The sequence below is a fragment of the Melanerpes formicivorus genome, unplaced genomic scaffold, assembly GCF_026170545.1.
Source record: "Melanerpes formicivorus ecotype bairdi unplaced genomic scaffold, bMelFor1.0.p_v2 SCAF_353, whole genome shotgun sequence".
Classification (NCBI taxonomy): Eukaryota; Metazoa; Chordata; class Aves; order Piciformes; family Picidae; genus Melanerpes; species Melanerpes formicivorus.
The window spans coordinates 72604-90737 of record NW_027142705.1 but is presented as its reverse complement, the minus strand read 5'-3'; the positions used below and the strand labels follow the sequence as shown (position 1 = coordinate 90737).

Sequence of the window (18134 nt, the reverse complement as noted above, 5' to 3'; positions counted from 1 at the left end):
TTCTTCAGTATCAGGATAGGGAAACTCTGGCACAGGCTGCCCAGGGAGGCTGTGGCTGCCTCCTCCCTGGAGGTGTTCCAGGCCAGGCTGGATGAGGCCTTGAGCCACCTGGGCTGGTGGGAGGTGTCTCTGCCCATGACAGGGAGGTTGGAGGAGATGATCTCTGAGGCGCTTCCAACCTGAGCCATGATGTCAGTCTGTGAAATGTTGTCATCTGCAGAAGGGAAAATGAGCTGTAGCCAGCATCCTTGGTCCTGAAGCTTTCCCATGGTGTAGCTGAGGACCAGAAGTGAAGCAGAAAAGGAGGATATTTGCCCCTTGGCAGGCAGTTGAGGAGTGTGGTGTTGGTGGATTGATTGAGTGTCCCTTGGCTTTGAGCAGCCTGGGCTGCTGGGAAGTGTTCCTGGCCAGGACAGGGAGGTTGGAGCTGAATGATCTTGAAGGTCTCTTCCAACCCAACCCACCTCTGACGATGTTTGGATTTCTTCTTGTACCCTTTCTCCTCACCCCCCCCAAGATTCATGAACCACATGAAGCACCACGTTGAGCTGGATCAGCAGAATGGAGAGGTGGATGTCCACACCATCTGCCAGCACTGCTACAGACAGTTCTCCACTCCCTTCCAGCTCCAGTGCCACCTGGAGAATGTCCACAGTCCCTACGAGTCCACCAGTGAGTTGGGTTTGCTCCTCTAGGAGTGCATCTGGGGCTGGACTGGATCTTAGAAGCAGCGCTCCGGAATGAGGGTGCTGAGACATTGGAACAGGCTGCCCAGGGAGATTGTGGCTGCAGCCTCTTCTCTGGAGGTGCTCAAGGCCAGGTTGGATGAGGCCTAGAGCAACCTGGGCTGGTGGGAGGTGTCCCTGTCCATGGCAGGGGGTTGGAACTGATCTTGAAAATCCCTTCCACCCCAACCCATTCTGTGAAGAGCATCCTGATAGAGTTTCTCAGCAGCCAGTTGACATCTGATGGAGACCCAGCTGAAGTTTCCTCTTTGGGACTCTTGTAGCCACTCAAAAGATATTTTGCTGTCTGCCCAGTCCAGAGCAGGCTATTTTAGGGAGGTTTGGTTGGTTTTGAGGGACAGTTTTAAGGGCAGGGATTTGCTGGAGAGGGCACAGCAAAGGGCTGGGAAGGTGCTGAAGGGCCTGGAGCTGCTCTGAGATGAGGCCAGGCTGAGGGGCTTGGGGCTTTGGAGCCTGGAGAGGAGCAGCCTGAGGGGGATCTGATCAATGCTGATCAATACTGCAAGGGTGAGGGGCAGGAGGATGGGACCAGTGGTGCCCAGTGCCAGGCCAAGGGCCATGGGCACAACCTGGACCATCAGAAGCTCCACCTGAAGGTGAGGAGGAACTTCTGGAAGTGCAGGGTGGTGGAGGCCTGGAGCAGGCTGCCCAGAGAGGTGGTGGAGCCTCCATCTCTGGAGTCATTCCAAAGCCACCTGGATGTGTTCCTGTGTGACCCTGCCTTGGCCAGGGGCTTGGAATGGATGACCTCAGAAGGTCCCTTCCAACATCTCCCATTCTGTGACTCTGTGACAGATGTTAGCAGTGGAAGTTGTCTCGGAGGGCTTTGGTCCCCCAGCTGTCACCTGCTGTCCTTCTCTCCTGCAGCAAAGTGCAAGATCTGTGAGTGGGCCTTTGAGAGCGAGCCCATGTTCCTGCAGCACATGAAGGACACCCACAAGCCTGGGGAGATGCCCTACGTGTGCCAGGTACCCAGAATGATCAACAAGTTCTGGAGAAGAGGAGGAGCTCTGGAACTTGCCACCAAAGCCTCTGACTTGTAGTGATCCAAACCACACCTGGCCCAGGCAGTGGGGCTGTGGAGCCCATGCCAGTTCTGTTCCAGGTGTAGACCTGGAGAATTCCAGCAGCTCTTGGATGTTTGCTATGGCTTCTCAGCACTCTGAAGCTGGCTCAGGACATTGACTTGGTCCCAGTGGCCTTCAGAGCCCAGCTTTTAATGTCCTCACAGGGCCTGTGGACAACTGAGGAAGGGTCTGGAGAACAGGGCTGGGGAGGAGCAGCTGAGGGAGCTAGGGGTGGTGAGGCTGGAGAAGAGGAGGCCAAGGGGAGACCTTATTGGCCTCTACAACTCTCTGAGAGGAGGCTGGAGCCAGGTGGGGGTTGGGCTCTTCTGCCAAGGAACAAGGGACAGGAGCAGAGGAGATGACCTCAAGTTGCCCCACAGGAGGTTCAGGTTGGCCATGAGGAACAATTTGCATCCTGCAGGAGTGGTCAGGGCCTGGCCCAGGCTGCCCAGGGAGGTGGTGGAGTTCCCATCCCTGGAGGTGTTGAAGAACCCTGTGGCCATGGCACCTGGGGCCCTGGTGGTGTTGGGCTGATGCTGGACTGGATGACCTTGGAGGTTTTCTCTCATCCAACCAATTCCATGATTCTGAGGTTCTTCAACTACACTGAGAAGTAATTTGGACGCCTGGGTGTTGCTGTTGAGACCTCAGGGTTGCAGTGAAGTGGCCTTCTGTGTCATTCCCCTGCCTGCTGTTGCCTGCTGCAGGTCTGCCAGTACCGCTCCTCGCTCTACGCCGAGGTGGACAACCACTTCCGGCTGATCCACGAGGACACTCGGCACCTGCTCTGCCCCTACTGCCTCAAGGTCTTCAAGAACGGCAATGCCTTCCAGCAGCACTTCATGAGGCACCAGGTACTGGGGGGTGGAGCTGCAGGGACTTGGAGCTCCCTGCCAGCCCAAACCATTCTGGGGTTCCTGGGGAGGAGGGGCTCAGGGAGGAAGGAAGTGGAGCTGCCCTTTGCTGGCAGAGGGCAGAAGGGAGGTTTGCACTTTTATTGGGGACCTCTCACCCCCAAGCCCTTGCTGTGTTGTGACTTTTGTTCCTCTCCCATGCCATCTGCCCTTGCTTTAGAAGAAGAGTGTCTACCACTGCAACAAGTGCAGGCTGCAGTTCCTCTTTGCCAAGGACAAAATCGAGCACAAGCTGCAGCACCACAAAACCTTCCGCAAGCCCAAACAGCTGGAAGGGCTGAAACCTGGCACCAAGGTGAGGAGCCCCAGGGACACGGCAGTGCCACCAGCCCCAGCTCCTCAGCAGGTGGCCTGTGCCTGTCAAGTGATGTGTGAGGATGAGGGGCAGTGGTTTGAAGCTGGATCAGGGTGGACATCAGGAGAAGCTCTGCACAGTGAGGGTGGGGAGACACTGGGAGAGGTTGCTCAGGGATGTGGTTGAGGCCCCACCCCTGGAGACTTTCAAGGTCAGACCTGATACAGCCCTGGCCAGCTTGATCTAATTGGAGATGTCCCTGCTGAGTGCAGAGGTGTTGCACAAGATGCCCTTGGAGGGTCTCTTCCAACCTGATGCAATCTCTGAAACTGCAGATCCTGACTTTCCATCCCAAACCAGCACCTGGCTGCATCTCATCTGCTCCAGACACAGCCCCACTGCCTTGCAGCTTCTGCTTTGTTGCCCACAAGTGGGCCCTGCAAGTTTGGTTAGCAGCTCCCCAAGCCTGGTTGCAGGCTCATTCAAGGAAGCACATCCAAAGCCTGCCTGCTCCTGGCCATGGAGCTGCTTGACCCCCTTCTCCTGGGAGAGTTCTTAAAATCCCAATATTAGCCTGAAAAAGATATAAAAAGCCCCACAGGGGGTTGCCCTGGATGACCTTGAAAGGTCCCTTCTGACCCAAACCATGCTGTGATCCATCTGCATCACAGGAACCAGGCTGGCTTCTGTCCATGGGTGCTTGGTTGTCACCTCAGAGGTCACAAGAGCAGGTGAAAGGGGCCAGGCTCTTCTCAGTGGTCCCCTGGGACAGGACAAGGGGTGATGGGCATCAGCTTGAACGTTGGAAGTTCCATCTAAACATGAGGAGGAACATCAGGACTTTAAGGGTGGCAGGGCCCTGGAGCAGGCTGCCCAGAGAGGTTGTGGAGTCTTCACCTCTGGAGGCTTCCAAGGCCCACCTGGACGTGTCCCTGTGTGACCTGCTTTAGGTGGTCCTGCTTTGGCAGAGGGGATGGACTTGATCTTCAGAGGTCCCAAACAGGCACCTCTGGGGCTCAGCTCAGGTGTCCTCTATGTTGCTGCTGCCCTGGGTGGGACAAATTGTGTCCTGTTGGTTCTCCTCTCAGAGTCTGAGAAGAGCCCAAGTGTGGCTGGGTCCCTTCTGCCCTCTGTGTGTCTGTTCCCTGCAGGTTACAATCAGGGCATCCAGAGGACAACCCAGGACAGTGCCAATATCTTCAAATGACATGCCACAGGGTGCTGGGCATGACTCCAACCTGCTGGCATCTTCTGCTGACCCTCAGCCCATCTTCATGTACCCTCCTATGCAGAGGAACATCCAGAAGAGAGCTGTCAAGAAAATGTCAGAACCTTTGGCTGAATCTCACATTTTGGGGGGGTGGCACAGGGTTGGGGAACCCATCCTGGGCACTGGGCACCTCTTGTCTACCAGATGCCAAGTAAACTTTATGCCAGGAGAGCCTTGTTCCCATAAGTCCCAGATTAAGGCATTCTGGGAAAGCCCTGTGAGATAGACTGACAGAGGAGCTTTGCAAGCAGCGGAACAGCAGCAGCCCAAGAGCTTTCTGCCCACCCCTTGTCTGCTCCCTGGGCCCCAAACTTGAGGGGTTTGTGTTTTATTTGACTGATTCTTCCACTTTTCAACTGCATCTTCCTGAGTGCACAGCTGGGGAGTGCTGAGCCTGGCATGGAGACGCCAAAGGGAGCCAAGGCGCAAGATAAGAGGCAGCCTCAGGCTGCCCCAGGGGAGGTTCAGGTTGTCCATGAGGAACAATTTGTGTCCTGCAAGAGTGGTCAGGCACTGGCCCAGGCTGCCCAGGTTGGTGGTGGAGTTCCCACCCCTGGAGGTGTTCCAGAAACCTGGGGCCATGGTTTGGTGGCCATGGTGGACTCGATGACCCTGGAGGTCTTCTCCAACCAAACCAATTCTATGAGACTGGTTTGAGCACAGCAGCCTGGCCTGGAGCAGCCACAGTGTGGGCAGCAGGAGCCGGGCAGGGATTGTGCCCCTGAGCTGGGCAGTGGGGAGCCCACAGCTGCAATCCTGGGCTCAGGGTTGGGCTCCTCAGGGCCAGAAGGACTTTAAGAGCTAGAGCAGGGCAACAGAGCTGGGGAAGGGTCTGGAGAAGAGGGCTGGGGAGGGGCCAGCTGAGGGAGCTGGGGGTGTTTGGTCTGGAGAAGAGGAGGCTGAGGGAGACCTCATTGCTGTCTGCAGCTCCCTGAGAGGAGGCTGGAGCCAGGTGGGGGTTGGCCTCTTCTCTCTAGGCTCAGGTGATTAAAGGAGAGGAAATAGCCTGAAATTGCCCCAAGGGAGGTTCAGGTTGGCCATGAGGAACAATTTGTACCCTGCAAGGGTGGTCAGGCAATGGCCCAGGCTGCTCAGGGTGGGGGTGGAGGTGTTGAGGAGTTCTGCAGACGTGGTGCTGGGGGCCATGGGTTAGTCAAGGCCTTGGCAGCGTTGGGCTGCTGCTAGGACCCGATGGCCTTCAGCATCTTTTCCAACCTGGTCAAGCTCTTTGATTTTCAGACTTTCCATCCCATCCCATCCTCCCCTGTCCTGCTGTTTGCTCCTCAGCCCCTAACCAGAGCCTGTCCCCTGCCTGCAGGAGCGCCTTGGGCAGACAGACCTGCCTGGAGTGCAGCTTCGAGATCCCAGACTTCCCCAACCACTTCCCCACCTACGTGCACTGCTCGCTGTGTCGCTACAGCACCTGCTGCTCCCGGGCCTACGCCAACCACATGATCAAGTAGGTGTCCTCTCCACGCTCACACCACCACCAGTGGCCTTCAGTGCTCTGAAAAGGGGTGCCAGGGAGTCCCAGCTCACCCCAGTGGGTCTTGGAGGTGCTGGCTGTCTTCTTCAGCCATGGAGGATCATGGGACAGCAGGGTGACCTCATGGTCAAGAGGAACAATGTTGTCCCAGGGGGCATCAGGAAAAGTGTGGTCAGCAGGGCAAGGGAGGTTCTTTTTCCTCTCTCTGCCCTAGTGAGGCCACAGCTGGAGTGCTGGGGTCAGTGTTGGGGTCCCCAGCTCCAGAGGGATGAGGAACTGCTGGAAAGAGTCCAGTAGAGGCTACAAGGGTGACGAAGGGACTGGAACATGGCTGGAGAAGAGAGGGCTGAGAGGGGACCTGATCAATGTCTGTAAATATCTAAGGGGTGGGGAGGCAAGAGGAAGGGGCCAGGTTCTGTTCAGTGGTGCCCAGTGGTAGGACAAGGAACAACAGGTAAAAGCTGAAGCCCAGGAGGTTCCACCTCAGCTTGAGGAGAAAGTTGCTTGGTGTGAGGCTGTTGGAGGCCTGGACCAGGCTGCCCAGAGAGGTTGTGGAGTCTCCTTTTCTGGAGACCTTCAAAATCCATCTGGATGTGTTCCTGTATGACCTCCCCTGGGTGATCCTGTAGGTTGGGCTGGATGATCTCCAGAGGTCCTTTCCAACCCCAACCACTCTATGACTCTGTGCCCATCAATGTCAGTGTTCTCCAGTGCTGTACAAAAGGGCTCTCAGGGGGTCCCAGATCGTTCCAGGGGTCTGCAAAGATGTTGGATGTCTTCCTCATCACCAAAGGCTGCAAAAGTACCTTAGAGCTGCCTACAGTAGCTGAAGGACTCCTTCAGGAAGGCTGCAGAGGGACTTCTCATGAGGGTGTCTGAGACAGGACAAGGATGAATGGTTTGGAGCTGGGGGAGGGCAGGGTTAGAGTGGAGCTGAGGAAGAAGTTCTTCAGTACCAGCCTGGGGAGACCCTGGCACAGGCTGCCCAGGGAGGCTGTGGCTGCCTCCTCCCTGGAGGTGTTCAAGGCCAGGCTGGATGAGGCCTTGAGCAACCTGGGCTGGTTGAGAGGGTTGTGCAGATGATCTCCAGAGGTCCCTTCCAACCTGAGCAGTTCTGTGAGCACCACAGACAGGGTGGTGGCCTTCCAAAGATGCCCCCTGCCCTGCCAACTGCTGCAGCCAGCTCTGATGTTTGTTTTCACTGCTCCAAGCATTTAATGCAAAAATCTGAAGTTTGAATAACTTAAAAACCATTAAGAGGAAGATAAAAAAATAAAAAATTATGATTGTGGTCTGTGGAGCTCCATGGAGAGGCACAGCCCAGGGGGGCAGAGGAGGCACAGCCCGGGGGGCAGAGGAGGCACAGCCCGGGGGGCAGAGGAGGCACAGCCCAGGGGGGCAGAGGAGGCACAGCCCGGGGGGCAGAGGAGGCACAGGGGTTGGGGGAGTTGTTTAGAGACAGATTTCATGCCCTGGCAGAGAAAATACCCAGCTGGGGCCTGTCTGGGTTTTCTGAGTTGTATTCCTCTTGAAATGTGCAAACCAGTGATTGTGTTTGTTTGTTGTAACCAACTTCCTGTGCCTTGCAGCAACCACGTCCCTCGGAAGAGTCCCAAGTACTTGGCTCTGTTTAAAAACTACACTGCCTGGTAAGGGGAAACTTCTCAGCTCCCTGCAGTCCTCAGGGAACCCGAAGAGCAGCCACTCTCTGGTCTTCCAGCTCTGCTCCTTCAGGAGCTGCTGAAGATCTCTGTTGATTTGGAACTTTTAATCACTTGTAGTGATAGGAGCTCTGCTGGGAGGCTGAGGGAGATAAGATTGGTCAGGCTGGAGAAGAGAAGGCACCAGGGAGACCTTAGAGCAGCCTGAAGGGGCTCCAAGAGACCTGGGGAGGGACCTGAGACAAGGGCTTGGAGTGATGGGACAAGGGGGTATGGCTTTGAGCTGGGAGAGGGGAGATTGAGAGTGAGGGTGGGGAGATACTGGAACAGGTTGCCCAGGGAGGTGTTCATGGCCAGGCTGGATGAGGCCTTGAGCAGCCTGGGCTGGTGGGATGTGTCCCCACCCATGGCTGGGGGTTGGAACTGAATGATCTTCAAGGTCCCCTCCAACCCAACCCATTCCAGGATTCCATGATCTTGAATGTGGGAAATGGGTTAATTAAGGGCAGTTTGTCAAACTAAGGGCAATGTGCTGAGCCTCCGTTTGCCTCCCAGTGGGAGAGAACCTTAGGAGCTGGGGACACTGCCCATAGCACCGGAGGGGTCAGGTTTTATCTCTTGTGGATCTTCTCATACTTGCCACTGCTCCTCAACTCACCTCTTCTCCTCTCCACCTTGCAGTGGTGTGAAGCTCTCCTGTTCCTCTTGTCTCTTTGTCACGTCTGAGGGTGACTCCATGGCTGAACATTTGGTCTTCAACCCATCCCACGAGTTCAGCAACATCATTTTCCGAGGTGAGAGCTGGAGGTGGAGCAGCAGAGCTGCACTGACCTCCTTTAGGACTTCACAGAGCAGTTCCTAGGCTGCAGGGGCAAGCAGGGCTTTGTTCAGCTTGGGGCTGAGGCCTGAGTTGTAGCCTCAGGAACCTTCTGAAAGGCCTTGAACGAGTCTTCATTGTTATGGAAATTTGGAGCTAAGCTCTGAGCTCAGCTGTGTGGCTGGAAACCCTCAGGAGATCTTCCCGCGGAGAGACAAAGCCGCCGAAGGCTTCAGCCAGCTCCTGTGTTCCCAGGAGACATCTTTGTGCCTTGGTGACACCGGGAGGCCCCCAGCAGCTGCTGCTGGGCTTTGAATAGAGCCTGAAAGGAGCTGAATTAGCACAGTAGTGAGAGCTTGGGGACAGCAGGTTCACCAAGAGCCAGCAAGGTGCCCTAGAAGGCCCCACGGCTCTGCTGGGGGCAGTCAGCAGTGTGGGCAGCAGGGCAAGGGAAGTTCTGCTGCCCCTCTGCTCTGCCCTGCTGAGGACACCTCTGGAGTGCTGGGGCCAGGGCTGGGCTCCCCAGTTGGAGAGGGCCTGGGAGCTACTGGAGGGAGGGAGTCCAGTGGAGGCTGGGAAGCTGCTGAGCAGCCTAGAGCCGTTCTGTGAGGAGCAAAGGCTAAGAGGCCTGAGGCTGGAGGAGGGCAGCCCCAGAGGGCATCTGCTGAATGCTCAGCAAGAGCTGTGGGGGCTATGAGGGGCAAGAAGCTGGCATCTACTGAGTGATGCCCAGGGCCAGGGCAAGGGGTACAAAGTAGAGCCCAGGAGGTTCCATCTGAGCAGGAGGAGAAAGTTGTTTGGTGTGAGGCTGCTGGAGGCCTGGAGCAGGCTGCCCAGAGAGGCTGTGGAGTCTCCTGGTGTGGAGAGCTTCCACGCCCCCCGGGCACTGTGCTGCTGGGCACAGCTGTGGGTGCCCTGCTGGAGCACAGGGGTGCAGGAGATGAGCTCCAGAGGTCTCTTCTCATCTCCCCATGCTGGGATGCTTTGAGCTCTCCTCCCTGAAGTCCTTGTGCTCTTCCAAGTGGAGCTCTGCCATGTAAGGATGGCTGATGAGCCTGGCTCTGCCCTGTGCAGGAGTCTGTGCCTGGCAGTGGTGGTGCTTGGTGCTGGGAGGAGCCTGGGGCTGGAGTGGATTAATGGAACGGGTTGGATTGGAAGTGATCTTGAAGACATCCAGTTCCAACGCCCTGCCATGGACAGGGACACCTCCCACCAGCCCAGGTTACTCAAAGCCTCATCCAGCCTGGTCTCTGCTGCTCCTGCAGCACGTGGAGATGCTGTGGCGTGGCAGAGGGCCACTTCTGCTCCTCTCCATGATGAGGAGCTGTGTTTGTTTGCCCTCAGTCTTTGCTTGCTGAGCCTCAGATGTGTTTTGTTTTCCTCACCAGGGCCTTCTTGGATGTCACATTCCAGGTAAACCTTCGCTAAACTCCTACCTGCCATCGCCTGTCCCTTTGGGTGGGGCTGAGCTTGTCTCGGTCTCCTTTGCCCTCCCTCAGCAAGTTTGGTGTCTCTGGGGTTAAAGCATTGCTATCTTCTCTCCCATCCAGGCACCTTCAGCCCCAGGACAAAAGCTTGAGGACCCCTTGTCCCACCTACTCCCCAAGTAAAGCTGCTACTGTGAAATGCAAGCCTGTGCCACCCACACAAGAGGAGCTGGAGCCCCAGCTGGCACCAGAAGCCTACAGCAGACCCCTGGTCTGCCAGGAAGAGGAGGAAGAAGAAGAGGAGGAGGAAGAGGAGGAGGAAGAAGAAGAAGAGGAGTGTTTGAACATCGAGGCTCAAGAGGAGGAGCAGCCCAGCAAGGAGCTGCCAGAGGCTGGCAGCAGGAAGGAGCAGCTGTCAGTCAAGAAGCTACGAGTTGTCCTCTTTGCCCTCTGCTGCAGCACGGAGCAGGCTGCGGAGCACTTCAGGAACCCTCAGAGGAGGATCAGGCGTTGGCTGCGACGCTTCCAGGCCTTCCAAGAGGACAACTTGGCCTCCCTGTCAGAGGGCAAGTACCTGAGCTTGGAGGCTGAGGAGAAGCTGGCAGAGTGGGTCCTGACTCAGAGGGAGCAGCAGCTGCCAGTCAATGAGGAGACTCTCTTCCAGAAGGCCACCAAGCTGGGGAGGTCCCTGGAAGGTGGCTTCAAGATCTCCTACGAGTGGGCAGTGAGGTTCATGCTGCGGCACCACCTGAGCACGCACACGCGGCGGGCAGTGGCTCACCCCCTGCCCAAGGAGATGGAGGACAGTGCCAGCTGCTTCCTGGAGTTCGTCCAGCGCCAGATCCACACCCAGGACCTCCCCCTGGCCATGATCGCCGCCATGGACGAGGTCTCCTTCTTCCTGGACATGGAGGTGCTGAGCAGCGACGACCGCAAGGAGAACGCCCTGCAGACGGTGGGCACCGGGGAGCCCTGGTGCGAAGTGCTCCTCACCATCCTGGCTGATGGCAGCGTCCTGCCAGCCCTGGTGGTCTACAGGGGGCAGCTCCAGCAGCCCTCCAGCGTGCCCGAGTCCATCATCTTGGAAGCCAAGGAGGGCAGCTACGGTGACGACGACGTGATGGAGATGTGGGCGTCGAGGGTGTGGAGGAAGCACACTCGGTGCCACAACAGCAAGGCCATGCTGGTGCTGGACTGCCACAGGTCCCACCTCTCTGAGGAGGTCCTGGCCCTGCTGAGCTCCTCCAGCACCCTGCCAGCCGTGGTGCCCGCGGGCTGCAGCTCCAAGATCCAGCCCCTGGATGTCTGCATCAAAAGGACTGTGAAGAACTTCCTGCACAAAAAGTGGAAGGAGCAAGCCAAGGAGATGATGGTGGACTCTGCCTACGACTCGGACATCCTCCTCCAGCTGGTTTTGTGCTGGTTGGCAGAGGTTCTGGAGATCATCAGGGACTCTCCTGAACTGGTCCAACAATCCTTCTTGGTAGCCAGCGTGCTGCCCGGCCCGGATGGCACTGCCAACTCCCCCACCCGCAACGCCGACATGCAGGAGGAGCTCATCTCCTCCTTGGAGGAACAGCTCAAACTCAACAAGGAACCACCACAAGAGCTGCTGGAAGGCCAGGAGAGGAGGACCCAAGCTGAAGAATCTACAGACCCTGAGGTCCTCCAACAGCTCTTCGAGGGGGAGAGTGAAACCGAATCCTTCTACGGCTTCGAAGACGCCGACTTGGATCTGATGGAAATGTGACCAAGCCAAGATCCAACCCAAAAACAAAAGGTTCATTTGTTTTTAACCAACCCATCCTGGGCCCCCTCCCCCTGCCAAACCCCTCCTGAGCTCCCTGTGGATTTTTGTGGGTTTTAGGCAAAACCTGTAGACAAGAAAAAAGTCAACTCAAAACCAACCAACCTCCCCCCCCCCTCCCCCCCTCGGTTATTGTGCTTTTCATTTGGGGTTTCAAAGGAGGGGAAAAAGACAAAAGCTCCTCCCTGTGGTTGGTATTTTGCTGAAGCTATTCCGTGGGTGAAAGTTTTTTTTTTTTTGAGTTTTGGGTTGTTTTGTTTTTCTTTCCCTCACTTGTATCATAGACAGGGGGGAGGCTCCGGGGGAGGCTCCGGGGGGGTCCTGTTTGTATCGTGCGGAACTGTCGGGAATTCTCCGTTTGTCCAGGGGAGGGCTGGGGGAGAGAGGCAAAAAGGAAAAGGCAGGAAAGTAGAGAATGAACCAATTTGGAACCTCTGGGGGGGGGCTGAAGGTGGAGGAGGGGGGTCGGGGGGGAGTTGTTTTGGCAGGGGTTGGGTTTTTCGGTGTTTGCAGACAGAGGTTGGAGGCTCAGGGGCTGATGGATGTGGGGTTAGTGCTTGGATGGCTGTGGCTGAGCCAGGTGCTTGGGGTTGGGGGTTTGGGGTTTTGTTTTGGTCAGGGTTGGTTTGATTTAGGGTTGGGTTGGGGGTTCTGGTTTGGTTTTTGTTTGGTGTTTCTTTGGCTTAGGGGTTTTAGGTTTGGAGATTTTGGGGTTGGGGCCTTTAGGATTGGGGTTGGGGCTGGGCTGAGTTGGGGTTGGGGCTGGGCTGGGGTTGGGTTGGGGCTGGGCTGGGTGGGGTTGGGTTTTTGTTTGTTGTGTTTGGGGTCTTTTTTGTTTCTTGTTTTTTTTCATGGGCAGGGTGGGGGTTTGGGGGCAGGTTGGGGTTTTGGTTGGGTTTGATTGGGGTCACGTTTGGGGGCTTTTTCTCCCCTGTTTTTTTTGGGGAGGGGTTGTTTGGGGTTTGGTTTTGGTTGGGGTTTGGTTTTGTTTGGGGTTTGGTTTTGGTTGGGGTTTGGTTTGGGCTTTTTTTGGTTCAGGTTTTTGGTTTGTTCTTTTAGAGCAGAATTACTGTTTTGCTTGTGAATTTGGGGTGAAAACAAGCAGAAAACATAAAAACCTTTTGCCTGTTCCATGCCAGCATCATTTTTTTGGGAGCCACAACCCTGAACTTGGGAGTTGGATCTGAGTTCCGTGGTCAGGGAGTTGGGGGTGGTGGTGACCTGAACCTTTTGGTGTCACCAAGGTGCGGTGGTGACCTGAACCTCTCGGTGTCACCACAGCTGGGTGGTTCCTCCTCTGTTGGGCACCCACCTTGCTCCAAAGAGTTACTGAGAGTGGAAGAGGGAGGTTCAGGCCTGGCTCGATCTTCCCCCAGGTAGCTGGGGTGCAGTGGTGACCTCAGCCTCTTGGTGGGTCCCTGAGGCTCTCAGGGTCACCACAGCAGGGTGGTTACCTCAGCCTCGGTGGCAACCTGAACCTCTTGGTGTCACCGTGGGTGGTGGTGCCTCCTCTGCTGGGCACCTGCCTTGCTCCAAAGAGCTCCTGAGAGAGAGGGGCTGTGGTGGAAGAGGGAGGTCAAGCCTGGCTTGATCAAGATCTGGTTTGACCAGGAACCCCTGCTGGGGGTATCAGCCACTGCTTTGCTTAGAGTCAGCCACCAGCTGGAAGGAGACAAAACTGTGACATGCACCAAACCCAAGACCTTTGGGGTTTTCTTTTTCACTGCCAGCTTGGATTTGTTTTCTGATTTTCCTACCAATTTGCATGTTTTGAGGGCTTGCTTTAATTGTAGCTCTGCTGGGAATGGCCCCAGAGGCACCTGCACCTTTCTGGTGGCCATCAAAAGGTTCTTGTGGTCCAACCTTCTCCTGGTGGGTGAGCCAAGGAGAGCAGGAGGCAGCCTGTGCAGCCCTGTAAATGGTTCATTTGCAAATGTACAGATGTGAAAAGTTGAATAAAGCCAGGGAAATGGATTTGTAAAACCTGGGCTCTTTTTCTTCTGCAGCTCCAGCTCCCCATGGGGCCTCCCTGCTGCTGCCTGCGGGGGGCGCTGCGGCCACCAGGGGCCTTATGGTGCTTCAGCTTGGCCTGGGAACCCTGGGGGGGACCTCTTGAGGGGCTTCAGCTGGGCCTGGGAATCCTGGGGCTGACCTCTTGGGGTCAGCCCCATGGGTCCCTTCTTGGAGTCCCTTCTTGGGGTTTTTTACCCCCATGGATCTCCTGGGGTCAGCCCTACACCTTCCTTCTTGGGCTGCCTCAGCACGGTCTGAGAACTCCATAGGTGCCCACTTTTGGGGTCCTTTACCATGTCCTGAGAACATCCCATGTCCCCTCTTGGGGTCAACCCTACACAGATGTCTTCTTGGAGGCCCTCAGCTTGGCCTGAGAACCCCACAGGTTTCCTCTTGGGGTCCTTCAGCATGGCCTCAGACCCCCACTGGATCTCTTCCTGGGGGTATTTTTGCTGCCTTTCCTGCTGCCACAACCTGGGGGTCCTGGCTGGTGGTGACCTCCAGCAGAAGACCTGAAGTCAGGGCTCCCAGAGCATGCCCCAGACCCCACCCCAAGCACAGGACAAAGACAGAGCTGGGGGAACAGCTTTAATGTGTACCCCAAAAGAAGGTGGGGAGCATCAGGAGCAAAAGGGACATGGACACAGCAGCCTGGAGCAGCTCTTGGAGGTCACTCAAAGCCACTGCAAGAAGGGATGGGACAAGGTCAGGAGGACCACAACCAGGACATGGTCAACACCAAACCCTGCCCCCTTCTTTGGGACCCCTCCCCAAACACTGTCCCCTTCTTGGAGGACCTTGCACCACCACCTCCAGACCTGTGACGGTGGAGCAGGTCCTGGCGCAGGGACAGTCTGAGGTCAAGGAGGCTCCTGCTGAAGCAGGTGGCAGGGACACCACCCAGCCTTGGTCACCCCTTCACTGTGTGCCATGGAGACATCTCCAGGGTAGCAGCTCCCAGCCCAAAGCCTGAGGACCCTGTGGTGGTACCTGACAAGGTGAGCAATGTCCCAGTTGGCTTCCAAGGTCAGGGGTCCTTCCACCTCCACACCCTTCTCCGTGGCGATGGCAACCTCATACTGAGGGGAGAAGGTTGGAAGAGCTCCAGTAAGGGACAGGGCTGGGAGTCATGGAATGGGCTGGGTTGGAAGAGACCTTCAAGATCACCCAGTTCTGCCCTGTGCCATGGGCAGGGACACCTCCCACCAGCCCAGGTTGCTCAAGGTCTCCAAGGAGATGTTCAGCACCTTCATACCCAGAGATGAACTAAGCCCTCTGGAAGCTCCAGGAAGGACAAATGTCCTCAAAGCAGGTTTTGGCCTTCAGCACCACCTCAATTTGTCCTTGCTGGGCAAGTTGAGAGGTCCCTCAGCTGCTTCTCCCCAGCCCTCTTCAGACCCTTCCCCAACTCTGTTGCTCTTCCCTGGCTCTGCTCCAGCCCTCAAGGTCCTTCTGGCCCTGAGGAGCCCAACCCTGAGCCCAGGCTTGCAGCTGTGGCCTCCCCAGTGCCCAGCCCAGGGGCACAATCCCTGCCCTGCTCCTGCTGCCCACACCAGGCTGCTGGTGGCCACCTTGGCACCCCCTGGCTCAGCTCTGGCTGCTGGCACCCAGCATCCTCAGGTCTTTTCCTAATGAGCAGTTTCCAGCCACTGCCCACAGCCTGGAGCCTCCCCGGGGTTGTTGTGACCCAAGGGCAGGACCCAGCCCTCTGCCATGGTTTCAGCCTGGCCAGGGCCCTCTGCAGAGCCTCCAGCAGCTCCACATCCCACCCAGTTTGGTGCCACCTGCAACCTGCCTAAGGGTGCTTTCAATGCCCTCACCCAGAACATTGAGGAGAATGTTAAGCAGAAGTGGCCCCACCACTGAGCCCAGGTGCCAGCCCAGGTGCCAGCCCAGGTGCCCCTCTCACCCTGTTGAAGGAGCGAGCGTCTCTGTAGTACAGGATCCTCATGCAGCGCTCTATCAAGTCCCGAGCCTCCTCCTTGCTCAGGTTGGGTTTCTTTTCCAAGACTTCTCTCATCATTGGCTGGTGAGGGGGAGAAGAAAAGCCACACAATGAAGTCTAATTGCTCCACAGCCCAGTGCCCACCCCTGGAGCTCTTGCAGCTGCTGAAGGTGCCCACCTGAGCCAGGTAGGCGCCGTAGCCTGTCGCCAGCGTTGGGGCTTCATAGGCCACTCCGAGCATGTCCACGTAGCCTAGGAAGCTGATGGGACACAGCTGTGAGTGTGGTGGCTGCATGGCCAAGAGGGACATGGCTTGGAGAAGCCCCCTGCCAGCCCTCTGAAGCCCACCAGGCCACATCAGAAGCACCAAGTGGCTGCTCCTGCCTCACCTCTCGCCGCCGTAGCAGCCAGCGATGACCACAGTGTTCCACAGAGGGTTGATCTTGGACCTCCTGTTGTACATGACCCTGGTCAGCCAGGAGTGGATGGCTTTGGGGCTGTAGCTGTGGCCATCACCCAGCAGCTCCTCATCGATCCTGACAGAGGAAGAAATTTCACCCAAGACCAAGTTGGGAAGCAGCTGGAGCAAGGAGCAGGAGCTGCCCCCCCCCAGCAAGTCCCCAGGGGCTGCTCTCAAAGAGGAGCCCAGGAGAGGACATCCTGAGGGGAAGTCACAGAGAGGAACCAGAACTGAGATGGTGGAAAGGACACTGGGAGCAGACTGCAAACTGGCTTCCATCAGGCAGGTTGCAGATGACACCAAGCTGGGTGGGATGGTGATCTGCTGGAGGCTCTGCAGAAGGACCTGGCCCACCTGGATCCCTGGCTGAGGTCAATGGGATGAGCTTCAACAAGGCCAAGGGCTGGGTCCTGCCTTTGGGTCACAGCAACCCCAGGGAGGCTCCAGGCTGGGGGCAATGGCTGGGAACTGCCCTCTGGCAAAGGCCCTGGGGGTGCTGGGTGCCAGCAGCCAGAGCTGAGCCAGGGGGTGCCCAGGTGGCCAAGAAGGCACAGTGTGGGCAGCAGGAGCAGGGCAGGGGTTGTCCCACTGGCCTGGGCACTGAGGAAGCCACAGCTGGATTCCTGGAGTCAGGATTGGGCTCCTCACTGCCAGGAGGACCTTGAGAGCTGGAGCAGGGGCAGAGAAGGGCAACGAAGCTGGGGAAGGGTCTGGAGAAGAGGGCTGGGGAGGAGCAGCTGAGGGAGCTGGGAGGGTTTGGTCTGGAGAAGGCTGAGGGAGACCTCCTTGTTCTCTACAGCTCCCTGAGAGGAGGCTGGAGCCAAGGCGGGGTTGGGTAGGTACAAGACAAGAGGAGATGACCTTAAGTTGCCCCAGCAAGGTTCAGGTTGGCCATAAGGAACAATTTCTTTCCTGCAAGAGTGGTCAAGGCCTGCCCCAGGCTGCCCAGGGAGGTGGTAGCCACAGTGGTGCTGGGTTGACGTTGGACTTGATGCCCTTGAAAGTCTTCTCCACCCCAACCAATTCCCTGACTCTCTAAAGGACCTGCCAGAGGCCAAGGGGGTCTCCAGCCCCACCCTGCCCTGCTCAGCAGCCCTGGTTCACCACACTTCAGCTCTCCGAGGACTGGCAGCAGCCCACGGGGCAGGGGCCGGGCTTGCCCAAGCTGCTTCTGGCTGTGGCCCTGGCAGCCCAGGGGCCAGCAGAACTTACACCATCTGATCAATGATCTGCTTCAGGTACTGGAAGTCAGCATAGTCCCCAGAGGCCCCCAGCATGGTGGTGTCGTTGACCTTCAGCAGCCTGGAGATGCCTCGGAAGCGGGCGAGGGAGCCGTAGGAGCCCATCATGTCCGCGGCGATCATCACCCCCCCGCTGAACTTCACCCCCAGCACCGAGGTGCCAGTCACCATCGGGCTCCTGCAGACCCAAACATCAGCCTCCCGCAGCTCCTCAGTCCCCAGACGCCCCCTGCTCTTCCCCCAGCCCCAGCTCCACACATTCATCTTCCACTGATCCCCAGCCCAGGACCCCTCTGCTCTCTTCTACCCCAAGCCCTCCCCTTCCAGTCCCCCATCCCCATCCCTTCTTCCTCCCAGTGCCACCAACCCCCGTGCCCCATCCCCACCGTTACCATTCCGAGCGCCCCTCGCTCCCGGTGCTCCATCCCCTTCCTAATCCCAGTAGGAATCAGCCGCCCCCCTCCCCCCCTCCCCCAGCCTCCCCCCTTCCCCCTCCCCCAGCCTCCCATCCCCAGCGACCCCCCACTCCCAGGGTTACCGCCATCCCCAGGCCCCCTACCCGCTCCCCTCAGCCCCTGCCGCACTCACAGCGTTCGGGTGAAGGGCAGGTGGCCGGCGGCAGGGCCAGGCCCTCTAGGGATGTACGTTTGCCCCGGGGCCGGGCCCCCGGCCCAGAACGGCGGCGGCGCCCGCGTTCCTTCAACCTCCATCTTAGTCACGGTGTAGCCCGCGCTGCGCAGGCGCAAAGGAAGCACGGCCGCTCTCGGCCACCGTAGCCGACGGCGCTATCTTGGGCGTGCCCAGCGCAGAGTAGGAGGGGGGGTTTGGACGCCATCTCGTGTGTGGCGAAATTCTCCTGCGTGAGCTACAGATCAGCCCCCAGGGCCAGAGCCCTCGCCCTCTCTGTCCCTGAAGGATCAAGGGCCGAAGCGGCCCACCGACTAGATGGCAGGGCCTGAGCCGTGGAGGTTCCGGAGAGGAGAAC

The 18134-nt window shown here is 57.7% G+C and overlaps 2 protein-coding genes across 4 annotated transcripts in view; one reads left to right on the top strand and one right to left on the bottom strand.

The window, feature by feature from the left end:
• The window catches only part of POGZ (pogo transposable element derived with ZNF domain), a 36664-nt gene extending 24716 nt beyond the window's left edge, over nucleotides 1-11948 (top strand). For 2 of the 3 annotated variants that reach the window (XM_068170363.1, XM_068170361.1), the window contains exons 9-18: nucleotides 518-672; nucleotides 1614-1714; nucleotides 2521-2667; nucleotides 2888-3022; nucleotides 4174-4346; nucleotides 5611-5751; nucleotides 7368-7427; nucleotides 8121-8233; nucleotides 9645-9669; nucleotides 9807-11948. In XM_068170363.1, coding sequence (XP_068026464.1) covers nucleotides 518-672; nucleotides 1614-1714; nucleotides 2521-2667; nucleotides 2888-3022; nucleotides 4174-4346; nucleotides 5611-5751; nucleotides 7368-7427; nucleotides 8121-8233; nucleotides 9645-9669; nucleotides 9807-11433 — 2677 coding nt within the window. In that variant the 3' untranslated portion in view covers nucleotides 11434-11948. The remainder of the gene's footprint in view (nucleotides 1-517; nucleotides 673-1613; nucleotides 1715-2520; nucleotides 2668-2887; nucleotides 3023-4173; nucleotides 4347-5610; nucleotides 5752-7367; nucleotides 7428-8120; nucleotides 8234-9644; nucleotides 9670-9806) is intronic. The other variant, XM_068170362.1, reaches the window with a different exon arrangement.
• A 2130-nt stretch (nucleotides 11949-14078) lies between these two features.
• Nucleotides 14079-17895, bottom strand: PSMB4 (proteasome 20S subunit beta 4). Its single transcript, XM_068170364.1, has 7 exons — nucleotides 17738-17895; nucleotides 17121-17327; nucleotides 15838-15984; nucleotides 15627-15708; nucleotides 15413-15529; nucleotides 14494-14582; nucleotides 14079-14186 (listed from the first exon to the last, which is right to left on the bottom strand). The coding sequence occupies exons 1-7, from the start codon at nucleotides 17857-17859 to the stop codon at nucleotides 14174-14176; spliced, it is 777 nt and encodes a 258-aa protein (XP_068026465.1). The 5' UTR covers nucleotides 17860-17895; the 3' UTR covers nucleotides 14079-14173.
• Between the last annotated feature and the right edge of the window lie 239 nt (nucleotides 17896-18134).